This window comes from Penicillium angulare, assembly GCF_028827245.1.
Source record: "Penicillium angulare strain IBT 27051 chromosome Unknown utg000008l_segment0_segment0, whole genome shotgun sequence".
Taxonomy (NCBI): domain Eukaryota; kingdom Fungi; phylum Ascomycota; class Eurotiomycetes; order Eurotiales; family Aspergillaceae; genus Penicillium; species Penicillium angulare.
In genome coordinates, this window is record NW_026623167.1 from 95,644 (window position 1) to 112,910 (window position 17,267).

The 17,267-nt window shown below is 45.6% G+C and overlaps 8 protein-coding genes across 8 annotated transcripts; 4 read left to right on the forward strand and 4 right to left on the reverse strand.

Moving 5' to 3' along the window:
- Positions 1-567: 567 nt before the first annotated feature.
- N7478_010758 (uncharacterized protein) lies at positions 568-1,710 on the forward strand (the record flags this gene model as incomplete). The annotated part of the gene is made up of 4 exons (XM_056926972.1): positions 568-606; positions 661-711; positions 760-964; positions 1,133-1,710. The coding sequence occupies 4 exons, from the start codon at positions 568-570 to the stop codon at positions 1,708-1,710; spliced, it is 873 nt and encodes a 290-aa protein (XP_056774020.1).
- A 108-nt stretch (positions 1,711-1,818) lies between these two features.
- On the reverse strand, positions 1,819-2,349 carry N7478_010759 (uncharacterized protein; the record flags this gene model as incomplete). Its single annotated transcript, XM_056926973.1, has 1 exon — positions 1,819-2,349. One exon carries the CDS (start codon positions 2,347-2,349, stop codon positions 1,819-1,821), a length of 531 nt encoding a protein of 176 aa, XP_056774021.1.
- A 93-nt stretch (positions 2,350-2,442) lies between these two features.
- Positions 2,443-3,051, reverse strand: N7478_010760 (uncharacterized protein; the record flags this gene model as incomplete). Its single annotated transcript, XM_056926974.1, has 1 exon — positions 2,443-3,051. The coding sequence occupies one exon, from the start codon at positions 3,049-3,051 to the stop codon at positions 2,443-2,445; it is 609 nt and encodes a 202-aa protein (XP_056774022.1).
- Positions 3,052-5,450: 2,399 nt separating this feature from the next.
- On the forward strand, positions 5,451-6,497 carry N7478_010761 (uncharacterized protein; the record flags this gene model as incomplete). The annotated part of the gene is made up of 1 exon (XM_056926975.1): positions 5,451-6,497. One exon carries the CDS (start codon positions 5,451-5,453, stop codon positions 6,495-6,497), a length of 1,047 nt encoding a protein of 348 aa, XP_056774023.1.
- Positions 6,498-7,304: 807 nt separating this feature from the next.
- On the reverse strand, positions 7,305-9,469 carry N7478_010762 (carboxylesterase family protein-like protein; the record flags this gene model as incomplete). The annotated part of the gene is made up of 6 exons (XM_056926976.1): positions 7,305-7,921; positions 7,981-8,442; positions 8,494-8,727; positions 8,776-8,857; positions 8,917-8,958; positions 9,023-9,469. The coding sequence occupies 6 exons, from the start codon at positions 9,467-9,469 to the stop codon at positions 7,305-7,307; spliced, it is 1,884 nt and encodes a 627-aa protein (XP_056774024.1).
- Positions 9,470-10,294: 825 nt separating this feature from the next.
- N7478_010763 (alpha/beta hydrolase) lies at positions 10,295-11,640 on the forward strand (the record flags this gene model as incomplete). The annotated part of the gene is made up of 4 exons (XM_056926977.1): positions 10,295-10,567; positions 10,676-10,865; positions 10,959-11,087; positions 11,159-11,640. 4 exons carry the CDS (start codon positions 10,295-10,297, stop codon positions 11,638-11,640), a joined length of 1,074 nt encoding a protein of 357 aa, XP_056774025.1.
- A 661-nt stretch (positions 11,641-12,301) lies between these two features.
- N7478_010764 (uncharacterized protein) lies at positions 12,302-12,691 on the forward strand (the record flags this gene model as incomplete). The annotated part of the gene is made up of 1 exon (XM_056926978.1): positions 12,302-12,691. The coding sequence occupies one exon, from the start codon at positions 12,302-12,304 to the stop codon at positions 12,689-12,691; it is 390 nt and encodes a 129-aa protein (XP_056774026.1).
- Positions 12,692-13,882: 1,191 nt separating this feature from the next.
- On the reverse strand, positions 13,883-15,612 carry N7478_010765 (CAZyme family AA7; the record flags this gene model as incomplete). Its single annotated transcript, XM_056926979.1, has 2 exons — positions 13,883-15,436; positions 15,457-15,612. 2 exons carry the CDS (start codon positions 15,610-15,612, stop codon positions 13,883-13,885), a joined length of 1,710 nt encoding a protein of 569 aa, XP_056774027.1.
- Between the last annotated feature and the right edge of the window lie 1,655 nt (positions 15,613-17,267).

A 17,267-nucleotide genomic window follows, 5' to 3' on the forward strand; every position in this document is an offset into this window, starting at 1 on the left:
GATGTTGAGAAGGGGTGCTCCGCATGGTGGATGGCATCAGGGTCTAATTTTATCTTTTGTCAAAGGTCTTCCGCCATTGTGACCGCGATCTCGGTTAGTTTCATCTTGAAGAAATACTGTCGGTAAAGGTGAAGAGAATCCTAACTGACCCCCCGTAGTTTTACTGGGATGGCACATCCGGGGAGTTCTAATATTTGCCAAAGATCGAGCAAAATAGTAGCTTAGGTGTCTGGTCAAAGATTGTGCCTTTCTTGCCTGGGGTTCCTGGGGTTCCTAGAGGCGGACTCGGTGCTCCTGGCGACGGTATTGGTGTTCCTAGAGGCGGGATTGGTGGATCCTGGGCCGGGGTTGGTGGTTCCTAGAGACGGAATTTGGTGGTCCTGGGGCCGGGGTCGGTGCTCCTAGAGACGGACGATGAGCGCATTCCCTGCGAAGAGGACGACAGGGACGCAGCCGGGGAACAAGAGGCCGATGCGGCACTCAAGTGGAAGGAGTTGGCAGAATCGTTGCGTTTAGCTTTCCAACCCTTTTCCTCGATTCTTTCCTACTTCTTCGTCTCCCGATACAATGCCTGCGTCTTCAACCCTCCTGCACGCTAATATTTTGGTGAGCGAAGCCCAGAGCTCGGAGAATAATTGCTCACTATCCTATCTCTTCTAGCTATTTTCTGACCGAGCCCACATTTATCGCCGATTGACAGCCTCCCCTGATGTATGTCAATGATCACCGGCTCATGTCGGATCGGACTGACGGATCAAGTTTGCGCAATCCTTTGCAATACATCTTGCCGCCTTTGCAAGCCTTGATGGTCGAGCGAGGGATAGGATCATAGAAATTGCGCCTGATGTTCTTTCCTGCACCGTTGACACACCAGGTTTGATTGCACAGCTAGATCCTCTTGCCCCGACAAGTGCCTACTCGACTGGCCTTTGGCCCAACAACCTTTCCGAGCAACGCCCTGACGGTAACGAAAAGTTCTCTTTTGCATTACTATCACTATGTTGCCACAGAGAACAAGTCCCATTGACGGAAATCCAAGTTGAAATTCTGACGATCCTTTACTGACCTCTGAATCTGGCTCGGGTATGCTGTGAGTGGGTGCTGTTGGAGGCTTTATGCTACACACGTTTAGGGATTATTGTTCGCCGGCCTTGGTTGGCTGCACCAGCCCAAGAGCTATACGCCGTTTCGCGAGAGGGAGTTGAGAATTTCCGACCGCTTCCAATCAATGGCGCCAAGCCATGGAAGTATCTTCGGAAATTAGACTTAGCCCCTCTTGGGTCGTGGACTCTACGTCGTGGAGATATTGTCAATGTAGATACCGGACACAGCACCGCCCCTGCCAAGCCTTCTGAAATTCGAAGCCTTGGTGATGGCCGCTTTGTTGTGGTATACTGTTGGCTATATACTAGGGAGGACATCCTTGGTGAGCTCAAGATTGACGGCGCTGTCCCTTTGTCGGCTCTTGCCAATTTGAATCAGATGTGGCCACCCGGAGTGCGCTACAGCTACATGCTGAGCACTAACCGAACAATATCCATCTGGGATACTGCTATTGAGCGCGTCCCACCAGAGATTTCGTCCAGTCTATGCTACAGTGCAATTTACAGCACGACCCCTACGTCGCGTCGGATTTGGAGCATAGACAACAAACGGTTTCAGTGGATGAAAAGAATTCTCCACCTTGAACCCGCAGAGATAGTGGCATGAAAAGAATGGACCAGAGTGATGAATAAATGTTATTGTAAGTAGAGCAAATGCAGTACACATCTTGGAATATTGTGCGTTCATCATCGCCGACTCACGCGATAAACCTTGTCACCGACGGCGCCGAACTTGAGATGAGGAAAGCAAAGAGGCCAAATGAACAGAAGAAAAATGCTGGAAGAATGAAATCGATTTTTGAGCCTCACATGGACAGTTGACCAACGAGTCCAGGCAGTGATGTTCCCACAAACGTCTAACATTAACTCGCCACCTTCGATGAGTCGATGCCCAGGTTGCGAGCTTGTTTTCCGCCTTTAACCATGCGAAAACTGCTGCAACCACATGCTGCTGGGATAATGTGACATCTAAACAACGTTCAAACCAGTCGAAGCAAATTACTCGAGCCTCGGTCGGCAAATTTTCATCCAGTCCACAAGTGATGAAGCTTGCGATCGCACTCAGCGACTTCGCGGTCGTGAAATCCTTAGTAACCAAGTAACCACCTTGAAGGGTGAACGTGGCATGGGCACAGCTTGCGGGGAGGAATATCGCATGTGATGATTTTGTCTCCACAAGAACACCGCCTTCTAGTCGACGCACTAAGCTGACTAACTTTCCACGCTGGCCGTCAATGGACTTCATGGCATTCAAATTGTTATTCGTGGGGGGATAAAGTAGCCATATCTTTCGGCAATCCCCAATCACTTTTTATAATCCGTCCGCGCCATAGTCTTCTCAAGAATCAGTAGAGTGATTGGTGGGTGCTATCTGCAATATTGACATACCGATATGCAAGTCCACAAAAGAGTATTTTGGGGTCAAATTCACTTTATTGTTCGTCTCATCGAATGGCTCTATAGTAGTGGAGATCTCACACGGTGAGCGGAACCCGAAATGGTCTATTGACGGCAATCGTAGACCAGTGAGAAATGCAGTTTCATTCATATCAGGATCAATAAGCTGCGAGAGGACAACATAAGGGTCAAGTTTCTCATCCACTTCGCCTTGGAAATTAGCCCGAAATCGAGACTCGGAGCTCATCTGAGTCGTTGACGTTACGGTTGATATTTCCTGTATAGTGTCCATGAAAAGCACGCGAGCCAGAGGAGCTCGAACACGCCAGCAGTGGGAGCCATTTAGAAGGCGAGGGACCGACGATGTAGATTTCAGCCAGAGATCTTGATTTTGCTCTGACATGCAATTCCATTGAGAAAGGGGGCTTTTAGAGAGGACGCCAAATTCAGGGCCGAGGTTGGCTTGAATTCCACGCAAGCTGGAATTCAAATCGTCTTGGGGCTTGGATTGAAGGGAATTTGTATACAAAGCTGGGCTGTAGGACTTCATATGATTACCGATGCAGTCCTGATTCTAGGACTTTTTTGGGGCTCCTTGCTGATGGTTTACGGGAAAGTACTCCACGCCGACAGCACCAGGACGCTCCATGCAATGACGATATTCTGGTCGCGATATTTGCACTGACGCAGGTGCTTTCAGAGTCGGCTAGTGTTTGAATACTTCTTCACACAAAAATGACATACCCGCATGCACAAAGCAATTCTTATCTCTACATTTTCCCTAGGCTAATGCTAGTAGTTTGTCTGTTGATCAGTATAGTCACACACAGGGTGTATACTTTTTATATTGGCCATGTGGCTGTCACGGCTGGAAAGGACTGGTAAGAACTGGGAATAGCCGAGGACGATTAGGCACGATTAGGCACGATTAGGGACGATTGGGGACGATTGGGGACGATGGCTCTAAAGAGCAATTCATACAATAAATCTGATCCTAGAAGTTATCGAATTTCAATATCAATAAATAGGAATTAATAAAAGCTCAGAAGAAAAATATCAGCTTCATTAAACGGGGTAAATACATAGAGTGACTATTACGTCTCCAAATACCAAGATATATAACTTTAACTTATTCCCCAGTGAAGAATAAAGGACAATGTTTCTCTACCTACCTGATTAGGTTAGATAGTGTCTTTCATTATACTAAACATACAGCTACCCTAAATGATCCAGCCTTTATTACTGGGTAAAAGCCTATGCAATAAATCTTTACACAATCTGATCAATCCATATATATGTAACGCAGGTCTCTTCAATATTTGAGCCATTTTACTTGTCTCTACATTATTAACTTACCGTTACACATCTTAAGAACATCTAGATTCTTGGATAATGATATGATCTGAACTTGCATCTTGGGGGCGTTTCTTTTCTAGCCAATTATAAATTAGCCACATACTCATGCGACCCTTTTACTTCCACTTCCAGGAACACCAAGTCCACATACAGGACCACCAAATTTGTCCCCAGGACCATTAAGCAAGAATGTTAGGGATATATACGAGGCGGGCACACCAACCGTAGTTCCCCTGAACACAAGGAAGCTACCCTCTTTTTGCTTCTTTGTGTTATGTCTTATATCTAGAGTCAACTATAACTTGATATTGTTTATTTATTTTAAAGACACGCTCCTCACCTAAAAATATATGGGATCCTCAAATCTTCTTACGTAGGTCCACAATTTTCCTGCTGGTTAGGCTGATAGGGTCAGGAGGAGATCTGGGAGAACATGATCTGTAGCCTGAAAACTGCGATCGGCTGTCACCAGGAATTAATTATGATGATGAATTCATTTACCCGATATAGCTCACTCTATATAAATGCTACTATGCGGGAGTGCTGTTGGGCCTACCGACGGCTTAAAAGTGGTGACCAGCCCATTGTTGATCTTAGGAAGCTCATAGTCTGAGCCTCTTGCTAGTCCCATTGAATGTAGAAACAAAACAACAAAACAACAAAACAACAAAACAACAAAACAACAAAGGAAAGTAGATACCGCCAGGAATTATCTTATGCCATATAGAGAGATTAATCCAGGATTTCATATCTATTACATTTGTTATAGCTATAGTAGACACCAGTTAACAAAGACAAGGCTGTTGCAGACGCAAGGCTGTTGCAGACGCAAGGCTGTTGCAGACGCAAGGCTGTTGCAGACGCAAGGCTGTTGCAGACGCAAGGCTGTTGCAGACGCAAGGCTGTTGCAGACGCAAGGCTGTTGCAGACGCAAGGCTGCGGACGTACGGCTGATTTTGGTCGCACATCCAACGCTACAGTGTGAGTCATTGGACCCAACTTAACTAGTCTAAATATTTTGGCCTGAGGCCATAGGTTTACCACCACAGAACTTTTTCCTACTTCTCAAGGAAATGACTCTACACCATGTAACAAAGCTATCTAGATACTGTCCGATATAACAGCTGGTGCGCTTCGACGGGATCGGGGATTAGGCCCAGTATTGAAAGCCTTGTTTGACTTAAATAGATGGGTGATCTGCATATACTAATTAAGTAGACCAACAGTTAAAACCGGCCCCCAAAGCTTCGTGCATTAGTCTCGGCCGTGTTACTCAAAGGGGCGAAATGCAGCTTAAATTAGTCGGAAATGTAACAGTCTAGCTTCCACCCATTCTTTGCTTTGCTTTGTTCTGAAAACTCTACTTCAATTTATGACCTTAGGGAAGATGACGCATTCTTTTTGAATGGCCTACAAATGTGGGCTGTCCTGCTGTTGGGCTTAGTTTCAAGCCCAACCCAACTTAGCTTCTATTTTTGTGGCTATCACCTGTGTTAACTTGGTCCTTGCTCTGGCATCAAGGACCAGGAACTCCCTAGCTACATCAACTCTCTAGAACGCCGATTACCTTCTCTAATATTTCCACTGCCAGCTATGACTCGCTCCGATCTTGCAAACGGTGTTCACCTCGTTGGTAGTATACCTCTATTAACCAGCGAGGAAGTGTTCACGACTCTGTCTGAAGCTCTTCCTGGCCGATTGTTCTCGATCCCAGATGGAGAAACCGGGGATCGGTCTAACTTTATCGCGTGGGAACGCTTTCGATTTCCTGTAGAAACTATTCATGAGACCATCGGAGGCAAGCCATTGCCTGAAGGCCACTCCGGATTTTTCACGCTGGATGACGTGACGCCTAGCGACTACGACAAGGTTGCAAAGGAGTCGTATCAGCACTTTCTTCAACTTCGCGCGAAGGGTGTTATTCCGCCCAAGGTGCGCTTCCAAGTGTCTATACCGACACCTTACGAGTGTATTCAGGGTCATGTACGGTCGGAATTTCAGGCCCAACTAGAGCCTTTCTACGAGAGGAGAATCTCGGATGTTGTGGAGTCAATCCTAAGCGCCATCCCAGCAGAGGATGTAGCAATTCAATTTGACTCATGCTTTATTATTACTGCTCTGGAGTATGAGCGTGGCCGCTTAAACGACGAATTCTTTAAGCCACATTTCTCCCATATTTATAAAGGGGTACTCGAGCGTGCTCGGAGATTATGCGCTCTTATACCAAGTAATGTTCCTTTTGGATGGCATTTGTGCTACGGTGATCTCGGTCATAAGCATTTTATTGAGCCGGAGGACTTAGGACTTTTGGTGGACATCGCCAACGAGTTGGTTCTATGCATTCCCAGAGATACGAACTTGAGCTGGCTTCATATGCCTGTCCCCAAGAACCGTGATGACACAGCGTACTTTGAGCCTTTGAAGCGACTCAAGGCCGGTGACAGAACAAAACTGTACCTTGGACTTGTGCATCCAAATGACGAAGAGGGCACGTTCCGAAGGCTTCAAGCAGCTCGGAAGGTCATTCCTGGGAGGGACTTCGGCGTTTCGACCGAGTGCGGTATGGGGCGGACGCCTAAGGAAGAGCTCACGAGTATTTTACAGATCTCTCAAGGTTTGACGGAGGCAGAAACTGCATGAATTTGAGATAAGCGACTCTTTTTCACGGGTTTGGGGTTGATATTTGGGGTTGGTGGGTATTAAATAGCATTAAGTATCTAGTTGATGTGGTCCGAAATTTGAATCCAGCGTATTCTGTATTCAATACTCACTAGGATCTCTTCTGACTTTCATGCCTATTCTTTGGGCAGTTTTCAAATGAACAACTGCACATGTGGAAGTTGTAATTCTATTCTAGAGGAAAGTTTACATTAACATGACCGTATCTATACATTCAGCATTCAACGTTTGGAGTCTTTGCATGCCCTTTGAAGGAGCCATCAATTCTGTGAGCATACCATGCCGGTCCTGAGCTTGTGAGGTGGCTGTAAAGACTCGAAAACAAAAGAACTTTCTGTATGATTAGCTAAAAGTATCAAAGATAGGAAAAGAGAAAGAAGGGAGGAAGGCTCCTATACTTAATCGTATAGAAGAATAGATGGGTTGTGGATTATGTGATCCCGCGATATGACCCCGCAACCTCGCCCAATCGACTTGACATCGGTTTGTTACATTTTCTCCTGAAATGATACAGTGTACCCCCAAGTGCTGGATTTCAGGCATAGAGTTGAGCCTCAGAGAAAGAATGCTGCTTGTAATTCCTGGGCATGTATCATCTGCCTTGACGATATAGCACTCTTCACAGCCTACAATATTTCACGTTTGTATAATATGCCTGGAAGCTCTACCAGTCTGAGTGTTTGAGAGGTCATCAATATAGTATAATTACACATATGTTAAATATAATCTCTCATAAATGTACAGATGCAGAGCCATAGCCTTGCATCATCATCGCTGGTAGTTCAAAGCATGCTCATTTATCCACTTAATACCATCTGTCCGCCAAGTATCAAGCTCAAGATAGCTCGTCTTGTTTGCATCCCAAACCATATTCATAGGTCGTTCCAAATTATAAGCCGGCCAATCAGCCTGTGTAGTATTTCTTCCTTTTCCGCTCCAGGCATTCGGGTCAAGACTATAGACAAAGCTGGCCCAAGAGTTGCTCATCATATAGCTAAGTTGCGTATATGAATCTGGCTTATTCAAAAACGGATTCGAAGTATATCCCAGTCCGTTCAGATTATTGAAAACAAAAGCAACTTCGGCGAAGTGTGTCACGCCAATTTCCCACGCTGCTCCCGCCGGCACTGTATTAAATCGGTAGCTGTATGCAGTCAGGTTGTTCGCCGCCCATGTTTCGGCTGTCAATCTTCTTCCAGCAATGAAGACCTGGTCACCCCAGTAGGCTGTACTGCGACGGTATTCTGCTCCATATGGCTGTGGAAATGTTACATCTCCACCAAGAGTTGCAAAGGAGGGAATTCCGACAGCAGGGTCATCTGGGTATGCCTTTAGGACGTCATTTATGAGACTTTCTCCGAAAGCCCATTGTTCCGATGTAGTCACTATAGGTATATTTATTAGCTCAATGATCTTTTGATACGGAGGAGGGTTTATAAATCACCATTTAGCCATCCAATAAAGTCAGCTGTATCGTTAATCGGTTTTGGGCTGAAGTTTGTGCCTTCGTCCGAGCTTGCACCCACAATAATAGGAATGCGGACAAATGCGCCATCTTTGATTTGCTGACTTGGATAGCGAGCCACAAAATCCCCGTCCAGTGTCGGATTCCAGTTAGAGTTATATACAGTTGTATTGAGCACGTTATTCAGAATGGTAAATGGGAGACGACGCAAACAAGCCAATGTATCTTTTTCCCCTTTGCAGCCGGACTCATGTACAATTCCATCATACCGTGGCTGATAGACTTCAGTCAAGTTCAGAGGATTGTGTGGCAGTACAGGGCCCGATTCCATGATAGCTGCACGGAAAAGACCGTCATCGCGGCCATCGTAGGCTCGGATGTGGAACCCAACGCTTTCTGCGCCGGCGCTCTGGCCCCATATTGTAACCTTTGACGGATCGCCTGTGTTTTGAGTCAGCGAGTAACAAATTGAAGTTTAATATTCAATCATACCGCCAAATGCCCCGATATTCTCTTGGATCCAGTGGAGGGCAAGTCGTTGATCCTTTAAGCCCAGGTTTGTGTACCCTTCTTGTGCAACCTCTTCACTGTTCATGAAGCCCAAAGCACCGAGTCGATATGCAATACTCACACCAAGAACAGGTTTGTTAATGTCTACTGAGTTTCGGACAATGAACGAGACATTGTATCGCAGATCCTGGGTGCCCCCCTGTCGGAACCCACCACCTGAAACTGTTAGCAGTCATGGAGAGTATTGTGAATCCTTGCTCCTACCGTGAATCCAGACTGCTACTGGAAGGGTTTCATTTTCAAAGCCAGTTGGGCGTATGACATTGAGATAAAGACAGTCCTCACTCTAGCTAAGTCAAAAACGTTCTGCTACATAGTAGTAAATGATGGAGGGATATCACCTACTTGCTGCTTGCCAATCTGGTCACTGCCATAACCAATGCATTCCTATATTAGAAATGTCAGGCCTTTGCCGAGATAGTATAATCTTGAGCATATGTAGGGTGAATACAGGAGCATAGTTGGTCGCTGGTCTCTGACCTGTCCAGGTTTCATTCAACGACACGGGATTTCGGTATCGGAGGCCTTGGAGTGGTGGATGCGCAAAGGGAATTCCCAAGAAGATGTCCTCATGATATGTTTCTGAGTATGTGCCAAAGTAGCTGCCGTTTGTCACGGTGACTACAGGTGCACTGGGCAAAATTCGAGGAGTAGGCAGAGAAGGCGCCGCTCTGGCACTGATGACAACTTGAAGAAACGGGAGGAATAAAAGATACTGCCACATATTCAATACAAATTGGACGCAGGAAAATTTTAATTCAAATCTCTTCGAAATTCGTGCCGAATGGGCGGGTTTTATATGCGCTGTTAAGGGGTCCGAGTCGCGGTCAGGAGCCCCCGCAGGATCCAAAATTCCCGGATCTGTACCGAGTGCCACGGTGAAGGGTAGATGATGCATTGGTCTCTATTTGCTTGGGATGATTTTCTAGGGCTCTCCGGCCGAGATGACCTACTAGGTACTTTTTATCTCCGATGCTGGCACTGCCGTGTCGAACTCTTGGTAAACATTGATATACCTGCCTCGGTCCACTATAAATTCCAAGGCTAAAAAAACACCAGCTCCTCGAACCAGATTTGAGTGACTGCAACCTTGGAAGTGAAGCAGTTTAGCTCATATCTACTTACTGAAAGCCGCAGCAAAATAATCAATCACGCAGGTTTTATCTATGGGCTGCAAAACAGGCAAAGCGGAATTCTTTGCGAAGGCCGAAGTCCTACCCCGCATCTCACTACCGACATGGGGTAATTCCAGTTGTGGGGAGACCAGGTGGGGATAAGTTGAATATGTATGCCGCGCTGCAGATCAATTGCTAAAACTGGCAATCTAAGTCAAAAACCCGGATTGCTACTAATATTCTACCCCTTTGGCTTTCAAGGTATAAATAAGAGTTGCGTTCGTTCGCCACTTTTTCGGTCCTAAAATAACCATCCTGTGTTAAGCAGATTTTCTACAATTGCACAGCCTGTTCCAGTATCTTCTAGAATGCACATTCATAGAATCATAATTGGCTTTGCATTAGGGGTTGGGGCGCTGAGCAAAGCCACAGCCGTTAGAAAGACGGGGAAAGGACCAACTGGTTATGTAGTCGATTTTGTGTTCACCCCAAACTCAATGACCCATGCTTCCTCGGTCTTATTAGGGGGCTTTCCTTTCTTTTCCGACTCTTTCCACGGATCTTTGTCGAAAACTGATGGTTACTCGCCCTTTGAGTGGGAGTCAAACATGTTCTCCATGCGACTGTCCCCTGATTATGGAAATGAAGCGGGCAATCTTGCTGGTCTTGAGATGAAGCATAATGAGCATACGGGCGACTGGGAGATCACTGTCCCGCTCCCATCTGGGACCTGGCTCTACGCCTACTACCCCAATTGCACTACTGGCAACTGGAAGGCTTGCGATGTTGCAATTGTGGATCCGTCGAATTTGCCGATTGAAGCTTTTGCGGGAGATCAATTGCTCAGCGCTATCCAGCTACCGTTTGACCGTGAATTTCAGGTTAGTAATTATGATTGGCAGCTACCCCTGAAGGATGTCTCCAAACGAGGCAATGTTAGCTTCCACCGGTACTCATCTCCAGGATCAACCTATCCTTATCCTAGTTAGTATTCTAGTATCGGTATCAAGCAATTTGGAATTGATGTACTGATCAGACTAGATGTTCACGATGTGGGAGTATACCTACCTTACGAATATGGAAAGATTTCAAACAAGAAATATCCGATATTGTACCTTTCCAATGGTGGCCAAGGATCAGACTCGGATTGGTTTCAGCAAGCCCAAATTCACAATATTAGTAAGCTTTCAAAGAAGTCAAAATAACGGAGAAGTCGCTTTTATAATTTCTTGGACATATCAAAGAGCCCCTCAGACTAATTAAGCAATTTAGTTGATCGTCTCATTGATGCTGGGGAACTAGAGCCGACTATTCTCATAACTCCAAACTGGTACGATCTAGGCTTTAGTCTTGAAGAGTACCAAACAAACGCAACACTACAGGCAGAGTACCTGGATGTCGGTCCGTACACCTAATCCCACTTTTCCTTTACTCTGTTTATTATCCAAAACATTTCCTAAAAAATGCGACAGTCGGATATTCCCGCTTTTTCAACAAAGTACGCGAGAACTTCTTCTCCTACCTAATTCCCTGGGTCAACGAAAACTACGAAATATCCAACTCTTCAACTTCTCGAGCATTTGGTGGCCTTGCTCTTGGGGGTACTCTGACTTTGGCTGTTTTGTTCAACGCTACGGATTACTTCTCTTCCTACTGTATCATGTCACCTACTCCGGCTCCCTCTGCGGGCGACTCACAATACAATTCCAGTATTAACCCAGGGCTACGTGACGTGGGTATCCTGACTGGAGCTGGGTTTTACGATACCACATTCAATGCGGCACGGGACTGGGAGACGGCTTTGGCCGCAGAGAATGTGACCTATTTGAGCCACTACTCGATGACCGGTGCTCATCAATGGAGCACATGGCAAGAGATTATCTACATTTATTTGAGGGATGCACTCTGGAAACCTGTTCCATATGGCAGAAGAACGAGCTTGGATGCCGAATGATAGCTTTCCATATCACAGGTGATTTTCAGAGGGGTCTTCCGTGCAAGTGTCAGAAACTCAGACTCTGAATCTTATCGCTCATTCAAGTCGCAGCAGCTGAGATTCAAATATTAGACGGGTATATCTGTCTGCTCCATATATAAACATGATCCAAGATTCTGTCACCTAATCTTGCCTTCTAGGTATCAGCCCGTTGTTTGTGAGTTAAGGTTACATGGCTCAGTGAGTATTGAAACTTGGTATTATGCGAGAAGAATAACAAAGATGGAGAGTAACTTGAAGCAGAGAGAGACGTTAGAATGGTGAGGGAATGAAGAATGACACCAAATCGCAGTCTCGTGCTTTTACTATGTACATTTATGATAACAATACAGCAACAATCATAATACCTTCATGCGGCATCCAGAGCTTCAAGTTGTTATTTCTGTATGTGTTCCGTTACGGGTATGGAGAATCTCTGGAGTTAAATGCCCATAATTATGTGCCTATTATGACTGGTAGCAACAAGGATGAAAATAACGGTGGTGCTTCTACTACCTCTGAATAAAAGTCCCTATGGACGAAGGTTTTCCGGAATTACTTCTCTGAGTTCTTCTTCTCTCTATACCCTGCGAGTAACGATTCTGCCGCTGGAGACCAGAGTGATGAGGTGCTCCGCGACATGGCTCGAGTTGGAACATGGGCTACCGGGGGTGCCAAAAGTGATGTTTTTGTCTACTATTTTACAAAGGCCCCTGCCGAGGATGAGTCGGGAGATGCTTATCACGGAGCTGAGCTTTGTTACACCTTCAATAACATACCTTACTCGGATTACTTGAATTTGACCTGGAACGCCACAGACTACAAGATCGAATTTATTATATCTGACTACTGGGCAAACTTCACCCGCACTGGCAACCCTAACGGGGGTAGCCTGCCATACTTCCCGCCCTCAAGCAACAACAAGACCGCGATGTGGCTGGGTGAGTCTTTTGGTGCTGGACCCATTGCTCAGTCTCAGGGGCGAATCAGCTTCCTTCGTGGATGGATGTCCCATTTGCATGAGTTTTAAAATATGGATAGCCTGAGAAGTATTGGAGATTTCAACTGTTCATCCTATTTGAGTCTCGACTCTACTCTGATTCAGACTAACCAGAGTATATTGCCTTACTATTTATACAAGATCTCATATACCCTATATCTCTATGATCTTATTATATTTCCATTGTAGCTACCACTGGCATTTTCAGCGCGGGCAGGAAGTCCACGGCGATTAAGGCGTACTATACCGAGGATAATAGACGTGGATGAAGATGATAAATGGAACTAAGATGCGAGGAGAGTAAATGGATGGGAAAGATACCCGAGGCAGTAACTCCACACACCATTAGCATGTTGTCCAATTATTCTGGGGCTTGTAAAAAATAGTACTCCGTACGGATAGATTGAAAAGACATGCCCGTGCACGCCCTGCCTGGTCCTTTTAGGCCTGGGAGTGCTCCCAAGCGTGTTCCTTGTGCGACTGTGGATTTTTCTTCTACACCTACGCATCGAGCCAAATTTACCTTCTAATATCATGCTGGAATAATATGAAGAGTTTCAAGTAGTTCTTAAATGTACTTAATTCTTATATAATAAAATAATCAAATAATAAAGAATTTCAATATTATTAGAACCTAAATTAATTCTTAACTATTATTTTCCTACATTCCTTATTTACTTGACAGTTTCCGAGTAAGCTAAACAAAGAAATTTCACGTACTGCTTTGACCTCTGTATGAGGTCGCGATGTGGAAATTAGGAACGTTGTGACGATGGGTGAATACCGCAATGAGAGAACAATAATATTCTAGCTTATGAGAAGCTCTGTGCGCGGATTAGACAGGAATTCAAAGCAACTTTAAGTTGGTGTGGGTGCTGCCCTCGACTACCTACAGGCGATTCGATGTCTAGTAAACTATGAAGCAGCAGAGCTGCACTGCAAATGGTGTCTCAACATATACCATCATTTGACGCTTCGGAGTGTCGATATTACACATGTGCAGTAGGTATGGCTTAAGAAGATTTGGTAAGTGGATTTGGAAATAGGATGGTTGATCTTTTATATTGCGTCTATCGTTCGTATATATTCTCTGCGGCAAAGGCATCGTATGACGAAATAATAAATTCTTATGTGTACTATAGTAATGACCTGATCCTCTTTGATGAGCGCGCATGTTGAAAGAAACTGTTCTGGGACCATAATTTTCACGGATATTGGTTCTCATGTTTTCCAAGAGGGCAATTCTGTTAGGCAATTCACACCGACCGACGTTTGCTCCCACCCAACGCGTTTATAACAGTCAAAGAAGTGAGTTGGGTCATACTTTTTCTTGATGCGAAGCAACTCAGGGTAATTTGAACCAAAGAAGGTCTCTTGCCATTCCGGCTCCAAGTAATGCCCCTCGTTCAAGTAGCAACCTCCACCAGGTGTCAACGTTTTCACTGGCTTGACAGTATCCAGCCATTTTTGGATCAGTGTTTGCTTTGTTGAGTCGCTCAATTTCTTCGTCCAGCCGCCAGTGAGGAGCAGATGCCAAAGAGCTGGGCGCCATGCCGGGTTGACACTGGTCTGATTACCATTCTGATGATTTACCGGAGTAGTCATGATGACTTGAGTGACGGCAAAATCTTTGGAGATCAGATTATTGCCAAGACGAACTCCTTTGAGAACCGCATCGACTAGTTTGGTCACCGAGTGTTCACTTTCGAATAACGAGCGGGACATCAAGCGACTTGCATAGGTACCAAAATACCCGCCTGGTGTTACCACAGCAGCGATGGCCTCGGTAAGGTTCAGATAGTCTGTATATCTATTGTAGGTTGTGTATGTCCTTTCGGTAACATTTATATCTTGTTGATTCATTAAAAAAGACGAAAAGTTGTTGGCGAGACTCTTCAGCGCAGTTTCGTCATTTGAAGGCAAGACGAGGTAGATTTCCGCCCTGTTCGGCCAGTAATAGACATGACCTGATATATTATTTCGAGACCAGAGTAGCTGATAGGTTGCGTGCTGTGTTAGAATCCCTCTTAGGACCGAGTAGTTGCTAGTAACAGCGTGATTACTATCAGACACAAAGGTGGTCTTGGTCGAATACACATTGATCTTCACCGCCGGATGCAGTTGAAAGCGATAATTTATCAAAATGCCGAATGTACCACCTCCGCCGCCTCGCATAGCCCAGAAGAGGTCAGGGTCCTGGCATTTGTTGATCGTTCGAAGTTCACCATCTGCCGTCACAATGTCAAACTCGACTGCATTGTCGACCATGAGCCCATACGAAGGACCAAAAACGCCGTGACCACCTCCTTGGCCGAAGCCTCCAGCCAGACCAACCGATCCTTCGTTGCCACCGGTTACATCCATATCAAACTTCTGGAAATATTTATACAGGTCTGCCGCCTGAGCACCGGCTCCCATCTCTCCAATGTTTTGCCCATTTGCAGCGGAGCAGTCATGCGCAGTGAAGTTTGCATAGTACCTCATTGACTTTAGATTGTGAATCCAAATTGCAAGAGTCTGGGAGCTGGTTGAACGTCCAAAGTAATCATGCCCAGTGTTCTTGATGCTCACTCGGAGATTATGCAATCTCGCAAATTTAATCGCAGTGATTACATGTTCTGCCTTATGGGCGTCGACATACAACGAGGATAGTCGACCGAGATAACATTCATCCGAAAGAACAGATGGGTTTTGGAAAATGTTCAGAGCACATGTTTTATCTCCATTTGCTTCCCAATTCAGACCTGTTGCTGCACCATAAACGTTCGTGCGGGCCTGGTTATCCGTGTATATACTGGCCGACGCGACTTCTTCACATGTTGAAGGGTCGTAGTAGGGAGAGTCGTAATAACAGCTCGCAGCGAAAGGTATTGTGCGACGGAGATTTTCAGATAGACTGCTGTTGAAGGTGTTCCATTCTCTTTGAGACGGCCAGCAAGAGTCCCCGGCATGGCAATTGTATGTCGTAGTATTTGAATACGGGTTGGATGATGCCGACGTAGTGGAGGCGAGAACCAGGATTCCCTACGGCAATGTAAGTTTCATGATAATAGGTAGGTGGGTAGTATTCGTAAATTTTTGGAGAGACGCAAGACCTTCAAGGTGGATTTATATTCAAGCACCTTAGTAAAAGATAGATATGAGTAACAGCTTGTGCCAGTGTTAATTTCAAGTTCAATTTCATCGTGACGGGTTTTCCTTCTAATATATATAGTACCTAACAGTTGCAGTACCTAGTGCTACTACTATGATATGTAATTCCAAGGCCTCGGGATTTTCCATTCTGTAAAGACATGCCAGTGTGTACCTACCGGGGCCTAGGTACTAGTAGACACACTGCATCGCCCCGGGGGCAGCCCTCAAAGGCTGGAGCATGGGGGGCGTAAGTGATATCCGAACCTTGGAAGGTTCCTCCAATTGTTTTGATGCCTAGTAATTGCCTCATTGCACAGGAAAGTGGTGAACCTTTGAAGTTGAACTACTGTACGATTACATATGTAGTTCATGTTGTAAGGCTCTGTAAGGCTCTGTAAGGCCCCGTCGTGTCTTGATGCGCCTTCTTGCGCTTCCTTCCGCCCGTGCAAAAATGGATGGTACACACGCACGAACCTCCATACAGGCACGAAAATTATGATATTTCTTTTCTCTGAAAGAGTAAGTGTGAGTTAGTAGTTATTTGGTGATCTCTCGAAGCACCATCGTCACACCTGCTTCTGACGTAGCAAAGCGAACTAGGTACACCCACAGCACCATTGGAAAAAATTGCAAAAAATCAAGAAAGAACTGTCCCCTGCCCCCGGGGCCACTCCCGACGATCTTCACACATCTTCATTGCCAGATATAGCTTGGCGCTAAAACTAACTCCGGTTATAATTAGCCAAGCCTTGGTCTGCAAGACTTTATTCACACCATGTCCGGGCACGAAATCTTGGCTCCAACTTGGTCCAAGTCGCGTCCATAAATGCGTACAGCGGGTACCCAGAGAATTGCGCCCGAATATCCAATTCCAAAGTCTCATATCTTGACTGAGTTGTTTCTCTCGTTTAAGTGGATCGGAGGTTCCCTTCAAATGTTCCTATAAAAGCTATAGCGCATATAGATAGAGGGTGTATATACATATGCGGAATAAAGCTAAAAGCTTGAAGGTCAAATACAGAGATGAGGATATGAGCAACTCGGAAAGAAGTCTGCAGGCGAGGCGAAGATATCGTGGCGGAATAAATTCGGCAGGTATCCATCGCATCATGCATGACTCCAGATCTCGCATCGAGTTATGGATCCTGTTACAAAGCTTGGGAAATGAATGACGCGTGTCAAATCAGGGTACTAGTGGGGGCTAGGTAGTATCATGATTGTCTTACGTTGCTGTATTCCTTTCGACCACTCAAGCCTACATCAATCGTCCAATCTAAGATGGCTTGAATTACAAGTCGTCTGCCCTATTGCTATAGGGCAGTATTAATGCCACCCCCTTCCCTGGCTATAGCGACCCCCCTTCCTTCCTGGGTCGGTAAGTTTTGCCAGTTTGCATCCCCCACCAGAAATGCTGCCACATCTTATACCAACTGCATCATGCATCGGAGAGTCATAGCACTGTAGATATCAA